Here is an 8251-nt window from a genome sequence, read left to right on the forward strand (position 1 = left end):
TATGTATGTACGAATGTTTTATACTCATATCACAATATTAATGAAGGATAATAACATAAAGAAAAAGTATTAATTAATGTTTCTTAAAATTTTGTCAGTATATTTAATAGGTAGTAGCATTTTAAGAATATCCAATGTACTATGGAATATTATATATTATAAAATGGAAATGAATAGTTCCAATATAAGAAGATTATACATTAAATGATGTCCTCAAAGTTAATTAGAGATGGTGTAAGTTTTTTTACATACTTTATCTCAATGGGTGTTAGTCCACACCAGTTCTGTGCTTGAATGTTCGCTCCTGCCCTGCAGAGAGTATTGAAAATTTCACTAGAGCTGAAAACGCTGGCAAAATGGAGCGGTGTATTATCTAATAAGTCTTTTGCGTTCAGATCGAGTCCCAGTGAGAGTAGGTACTTGGTCATCGGGAGGGAGTCCTTGATCACGGCGTAGTGCAAGGGTGTAACCTTGTTTTTGTTGGAGATCTTGGGATCAGCCCCGGCATCAACTAAGATTTTGGTCAATTCCAAAGAACCTTCTTCACAAGCTATTAGCAGGGGTGTATTACCATCGATGTCTTTGGGGTTGGGGTTGAGTCCCAGTGAGAGTAGGAATTTGGTCATCTGGAGGGACTTGATATGAACGGCGTAGTGCAAAGGTGTTATCTTTTTGTTGTTGGAGATCTTGGGATCAGCCCCAGCCTCCACTAGGATCTTGACCAATCCCAAAGAACCTTTTACGCACGCCATTACTAGAGGCGTATTACCGTCGATGTCTTTGGCGTTAGAGTCCAGTCCCAGTGAGAGTAGGAATTTGGTCATCTGGAGGGATTTGATACACACGGCGTAGTGCAACGGTGTAATATTGTACTTGTCGCAGAACTTGAGATCACCCCTAGCCTCCACTAAAATCTTGATCAATTCCAAAGAACCTTCTTCACACGCTATTCTCATCGGCGTGATGCCGAAGATGTCTTTGACGTTGGAGTCGAGTCCCAGTGAGAGTAGGAATTTGGTCATCTGGAGGGATTTGATATACACGGCGTAGTGCAAGGGTGACCTCTTGTTGTTGTTGCAGATCTTGGGATCAGCCCCAGCTTCCACTAGCACCTTGACCAATTCCAAAGAACCTTTTACGCACGCTATTACCAGGGGTGTATTGCCTTCGATGTCTTTAGCGTTAGGGTCAAGTCCCCGTAAGATTAGGTCCTTGGTCAAACGGAGGGATTCGATGCTCACGGCGTAGTGCAAGGGTGTTATCCCGTTGTCGTAGAACTTAGGATCACCCTTAGCCTCCACGAAAGTCGAAACGAATTCCGAAGACTCACCTCTCGAAGCAATTTTCCGTGGTGTCGCTGCGTTCTTGTTTCTCGCCTTAACATAGGCATTCAGTCCGAGCATTCTTACCGGGTCTTCATCTTGACAGGCCGTAGCTGGATGTAGCATCCCTATTATCTTTTTTTCTTTTTCACCCGTAAACATATCTTCTAGCACATGGTTCTGGTGCTCGGTGTTCTCTTCTGTGTCCGAATCTGTTAAAACCATACTCTCACATTTTTTATAAATGTCTTGCCATTTTTTCGATGATGCCTTTTTGGGAGCTCGATCTCGTTTTTCTTCCTTCTCCTCAGATGAAGTCGGTTCGTGGTCGCTCGCTACCATATTGTGTTTTTTGTTAATTATGTATACTTTTTCTATAACGCTTACCAATCCGGACCTGGCAGCAGCATGCAGGACTGTAGAACCATCGTTTGCCTCAATATTAGGGTCCACACCCGCCTCAAGAAGCTTTTCGGCGAATTCTCCGTGACCGTTGGCAGTGGCCACATAAAGTGCTGTTTGCCCTCTTTCGTTTTGTTCATCAAGAGAGAGATGCGCTTCAAGTAGTTCTTTTAACTTGTTAATGGAACCTTTCTCGGCAGCTTCATGCAGTTGTTTTATCCTTTCCTTATCGGACCCTGCCAATAAATATTACTGTTATTATTTCTTATTGGTTCCTTAACTACATTAGGATGGTCTATAATTAGGTTAGTAGGACTGCCTTAATTGCAATGACTTTACAAGAGCTCAAAACATCAACCAATGACAAAATATTTTTCAAAATTCTTCGCCAATATTTGTCTGTCTTGTTACAACTATAGGAACGGGGTCGCTCATCGGGTAAGGGAAAACCAGACAGTTAAACGTGACTTGACCAAATCACCTCCTTGTATTAGCAAATTCAAAAACTGTTCTTCCTTACAAAGTACTGAACCCTAGACCCTTCACGGGATGTAGCGTTTCACATTTATATTAAAACTTTTATTATTTTTGTGTTTATTATGTCCAATCATGAGTGATCCTTCTTTTTTTTTCAATACAACAGAAGCGTTTATATGATCTGTGTTAAATATCATAAAAAAATAGAAATAAATGTCTTTTAAATTTTAACAGATTACATAATTCATCTTTTCCTTAGAGGTTTGGCATACTCTTTCTTTGCAATTAATTATGAATCCCAGAGCCAAGTAATTATATTTTGGATTTAATTAATCTTATTTTTTTTGTTAAATCCTCCATCATTGACCTATGCAGTCCCAGAGCAGGAATGTCAAGATTCATTTTTCGGGTCTGCGTCCGAAACAAAAAATGATTGGCCCAGGTAGGAATCGAATCCATAACGAAACACTTTGGAAAATTAAAATTAAATTTATGAATATCGGCAGTAATGGTACTGGTTTAATGAGGGGGGGGGGGGGACGTATCCGGCAAGTGGGCCTATTAGTCTGTTTTGCCCCAACCCCATGGCAGACCAAGGAATAATCCTTATAATGACTGTTATTCCTCTATGTTGAACCTTTTTGATTTTTTAAAGAAATTTAAAAGGGACACCCAATCTATGGAGGGAGCCTCAAATTTTAGGATTCTATCAGATCCCATAGGCCTATATCATAGTGATGCGTTCCGATCACAATATGCTATGTAATAAAAGACAGTTTCCTAGTCCTGTTCTCATAAGTGGTTGGTTTCATCGCCAACTACTTCGCAAATCTTAAGATGTCTTTTAAGTCTCCAATGACCAGTAATAACTTCTATTAGCAATCGGAGTTCATTTCTGTTTAGGTCTAGGAGCCAGTTAGGTCTATAAGTAGAGGGTTTATTTGTTAATATTTTAACCTGTGTCAGCCCTGCATATTCTCTCCACTACTTGCCTTCTTCCACTAACTTTAGCTTCCCTGAGCCCGCCATTAAATCTAATGCCAGCTTCCACTCTCACACCAATGTAGAGGTGACTTTAACAGACTCAAGCGCTTGGCAGACTGACTACCTGAAAAGATAGTGATGCCATCGGCATCTTATAATATCGGTAGTAATTCTTTTGCATTTCAATGCGATTGGGAAATGCCTTTAAAAAGCCTTCAGTCTTCAAACTAACAAAAAAGAACTCATCAGGACGGAACTTGCAATATCACATATAAGAACACAAAATATTTCGCATCAAGTCTTTTAAAAGACACTCACTAGGTATTGTTCACCGCTCCAAAACATCCGAACATGTACTAAGGAGAGGAAAGAGTACAACACAAACACGAGACTATGTGTTGTAATGTCTTGGAGGTAAGAACTGTCTCTAGTCAATGTGTCTATTTAGTCAGTTGAGATATGTATATAAGAGTTGGTGATGCCTTGGAAAGCATAACTTTCTGATTAGAATCCTCAAATTGTATTTAAAAAACAACTTAATTATAAAATAAATCTGTACCACTGCAATCCATGAAGGGTCAGGGGTTCAGTACTTTGTAAGGAAGTGCTATTACTAGACCAACGGTTGTGCAAGGAAGTGGTATGGTCACAATCACACTTGACCGCAAGATTTTTACCGAATCGACGATACCCACTTATGAGGCTGGGTTGACTTTGGAGGAATCCCTAACCCACAAGGCTGACTGAACGGCTACAGTGAAACAGAAATATTATCTGCTCAACCGGATTCGAACCCAAGTCCTTGCAGATTGTAGTCCATAGCTTTACCAATGAACTATCAGTGGGTAGTGTCATGTAGGAACTTTGCCAAGCTTTCGACTTACTTCTCAAACTCAACAGTAATAGTGTTCACAGAATTAATTTTATAAAAAAATACCAGACAAACATGTACATATATTGGTATTTACTTTTCTTTGACGTCGATCCAAACGACCATGAACATCGGTAATAAATATTATCTTTAAATAAGGCGAATCCATTAGAGTCAATTTTAGAGTTTTCTTTGTATGAATCAGAGATCAGTTTGAGTAGCATTTCACAGGTTGTTTTTCGATCGGAAATCGATCAAATAGGCGTGTCCAATTCCTATCCTATTCCGATTGAGGTAAATAAAAAAACTCGTAGGTCGTCAGAGGCACGAGAGAGCTGCAGTAGATAACCCATGGGCCTTCTGGCTGTCCAATAAGTCAAAGTGTTGCCTATTTTAAAATGCAGAATGACCGCCATTTTCTTTTTTTGATGTCTTTTGAGAGCCCACTCGGCAATGTTTCACAGCTCGAAGAAATGACGCAGGCGGCCTTGAAAACTTGTCTACTATCAGGAATAATTTCATTCAAGAAGGGGCTGGATAAAAAAAGGAAGTCATACCGGGCTGCGCCAGCAAAGATGGCCAAAGTGCCTCGTATTTAGGCATAATAAAACAAAAATTTTCCTCGAAATAGAGAATTCTTTGAATTCAAGGTTTTCGGAGGCAACGAACTATTGGTGTCTTCGTTCAGACGATGGGATTGGACGGAGTGATAGATTTCCTTTATGTTTATTCCAATTTTTCTTCACCTTACTATGTGATCTTCTATGATCATTTAAAAATCTGTGATTCAACAAAAGGTAGTTCAGAACATTTTTAGCTCCTTAATCGACGCGTATATTAAAGCTTTTGTGTGAAAGGACTACTCCATCATGTTTTTCTTTTTATATGTTCTTGTTCTGAATAACATAATCCACAAATTTTGCAACCATATGATAGCAGAGAGGGACTCTGTTGCAATTACTAATTTTTAAATATATTATAGTATAATTATGTACGCACAAGATTGAATATGGAACTATGGTGTTCAATCCTGGTTTCATCTATATATTAGTTTTGTGTTGGTAAAATGTATTTATTTGTTTGTTTTACTGTAAACTGATCTACTGTTGTGACTATTATTTCTCTGGTTTGATCTCACATCGCTGTCTAATAGTGAATTTGTTTAGCGGGTCACTGGGTTTAAGAGTGAATTTGTCTAGCGTGTCACCGGGGAGGATCTGAGAGGGGGAGTTCGGGAGAGCAAATTTGTCGATCAAATGAAATAAAAATTGTGAAATGGAAGGGACAAGAAAGGGAAAGAAAAAAGGAATAAATTGAAATATTTGTATTTAGTGTGTAGACTGGAATTTATTGTAAAATAAAACTGTGGGGGAAAAAAATGTTTTCTTTCTATTTTATTATATCATGTATAAATATGTAATTTATATATGCCCGATCACGGATTGATTAGTTTGCTGTGTAATGTGGCGACCCGATGTATTTGGCAGCATGAATGAAGAAAGCATTTCTCTCTCTCTACTTCTTTGTGCCTCTATTGTAAATAATATATCGAATTATTTCTTAAGAAATGTTCTACAGAAGGTGGTTGAAGAAATTAAAAAAAAAAAAAAAAGGGTTGAAGGAATCGTCCAAGGTTATACATATCGCATGACAACCATCCTTTTCTACCATCCCTTCCTAGCACATCAGCATTAATACTGATTCGATTCGAAGTTTTTAATTGTAGCAATAAAAAGTTGTTAAGTTTATTATGAAAGCATCAATTAAATCTGTAGGTTGATATTTAATTGGTTCAAATCGGTATTATGACTTCTGTTAGTACTTAACATTTTGGATTGAAATGTTTATAAATTTATTGTAATTAAACATATATTTATTGCTGTTTTCAATACCTATAAAAAAAATACATTTCAAATAATAAATAGTTACTCTCTTACTTTTTGATACTCGGCATTTTTTAACAACTTATAGAAGCTAGAAAAAGTCAGAAATTCATGTCTCATATTCCTCACAAATGAATGAAGTTAATTTACGATGAGTTATTTTATTTATTTATTTATTTTTAATACATAGAAATATTTTTTTAGCGAACAGTTTTCATTTAGCCCTAATGTAACCTAAAAATGTACATTGTACTATGTAGAGGAGAGTTCTCATGAATTCAAATTCAATAAATTGTGTTAGCGTTCTTACTAAAAAATTTATAAAATGATATTTAACAGTGAAGAAAATAAAGAAAACGTTTTTATTGCTGCACATTTTCTGACGGGATGTATTTTATAGGCATCCTACAGCTCTTGTGCGGTGATAGACGAAACAATTTACATTTTTTTATGATGTGAAAGTGATTAATAAGATTCGTTTTGACTATCATTAATTGGTAGGTCCTTTAAAATTAACTTGACAATATCTTAATAGGAATTAAGTACTAAATAAATTGTAAATATTTATTATACATAATAAATCCAAAATTTTCTTTTATGATTTGCAAGATTTTGCTAGTAACCGAATATGTGCAGTATGGTTTTGACGCGATGTTTCCCTAACTCGATTCTAAATTAAATTTTGATTAAACCTTTTTCTGGTTCTGATAAAAATTATTTTATTTAACAATTCATTTTTTTTGTTTAAATTAAATGAATAATTTGGGCGTTCTGCCCATCACACAACTTTGACTCGTGTAAATTGTTTTCTGTATAAGAAAAAATTGAATGGATTGAAATATTGTCGATTAACGGTGTGTAATGTATATGAATATTCTTTGATTCGGGTGTGGTCCGAAGAACTTAAATTGTAATTAAACCATTTTTGTGAACCAACGTTTCGTCCCACTTGGCAGGGATTCATCAGGGCAAAAAGAGATAGAAACAACTAAAATAATGTAATAAAATAACAGAATAGATGACATGAAATAATAGTAAACTAATTTATGGCTAAAAATGATCTAAAATATATGAAAATTTATATAAAAATAAACGAAGTAAATTAAGAACATGAAAATAAGATGTACAATGAAAAATATAAATAAACAAATTACAAAAAAAAAATTAAAACTTAGTTATTAAAAATTAAAACTCTTCCTTTGTTGCATTATTTTAGAAGTTTATATCTTTTTTTAGCTCCGAAAAATGAGGTGAAACGTTGCTCACAATAAATAGTTTATTTAATATTAGAGTAATTTTGACGGCATCTTCCTTATATAAAAACTGATTATTTTCATAAAAATAAAATGCAGTTGATATTATTTTTTTCTTCTTTATATCACCATCAAATTCTTTCATAATTTATATTTTATCCATTTTATAATTTGTATCCAATTCATAATTTACCCATTTCATGCTATACTAACTATGAGGGACAGTTAATTATTTTGAATTTTAGTAATTAAGCCTAGTGAGATTATTTTAATGCGGAGACCTAGCTGCTATCAAACACTATATAATATTCTATATATATAACGAGCTTAATTAAAATTGTTAGAGCCGTGTTTGAGAAAAGAAAAAAAAACCTAAAATAGATTATACATGCTGTTCTCAGTACGCGAGCTCACCCAAATTTTAGAATATTGATTTGAAATTTACTGAGTCACTAGAATAGCATTAATATCTTTTAAAGGCATTGATAACTTTCCTAACTTCACTAATTCTTCTCAAGCGGAACTAATTATAGAATTTTCAATGGGCTAAGGTAGTTTTATTTTTTATGGATTCTGATTGTGAATATAAATTTGCATATTCAAATTTTAAATTAATTAAATAAAATTAAATCTGTACTGCTACAATCCATGAAGGGTCAGGGGTTCAGTACTTTGTAAGGGAGTACTGTTACTAGACCAACGGTTTTGCAAGGAGGTGATTTGGTCAGAATCACTCTCGACCGCCAGATTTTTACCCAATTTAGGAGCCTGGGTAGTGGGTGGCCACCCCAGGAGGGCTCCAGAACCGACAAGAATTGACTCCCGGTCTACAGTAGGGGTATTCATGATGTTGTGTTAAATGTTAAATGTTTTACCATGTTAAATATTATAACTATAAGATTGTGAGCAGCCCTATTTGAAGTCATATTAAACGTTAAATGAATAAGAGCCTAGCGGATTTTCTCAGCAACATGTTGTATAAGCCTTTATGTTTATAACCTTCCTTCCAGACCCTCATGTTATTGTTTTCTTCAGTTTTGATTTAAGTAATTAATTACA

General features: G+C 35.3%; 1 protein-coding gene across 2 annotated transcripts in view; it reads right to left on the reverse strand.

Moving 5' to 3' along the window:
• LOC106678861 (ankyrin-1) overlaps positions 1-8251 on the reverse strand; it is a 40631-nt gene that overhangs the window by 9841 nt on the left and 22539 nt on the right. Inside the window, exon 4 of one of the 2 annotated variants that reach the window (XM_014417657.2) lies at positions 253-1960. The exons of the other annotated variant lie outside the window; for it this stretch is intronic. Coding sequence (XP_014273143.1) covers positions 253-1960 — 1708 coding nt within the window. The remainder of the gene's footprint in view (positions 1-252; positions 1961-8251) is intronic. 2 annotated transcript variants of the gene reach the window in all.

Source organism: Halyomorpha halys, unplaced genomic scaffold, assembly GCF_000696795.3.
Source record: "Halyomorpha halys isolate HHAL.00 unplaced genomic scaffold, Hhal_1.1 Scaffold164.1, whole genome shotgun sequence".
NCBI lineage: Eukaryota > Metazoa > Arthropoda > Insecta > Hemiptera > Pentatomidae > Halyomorpha > Halyomorpha halys.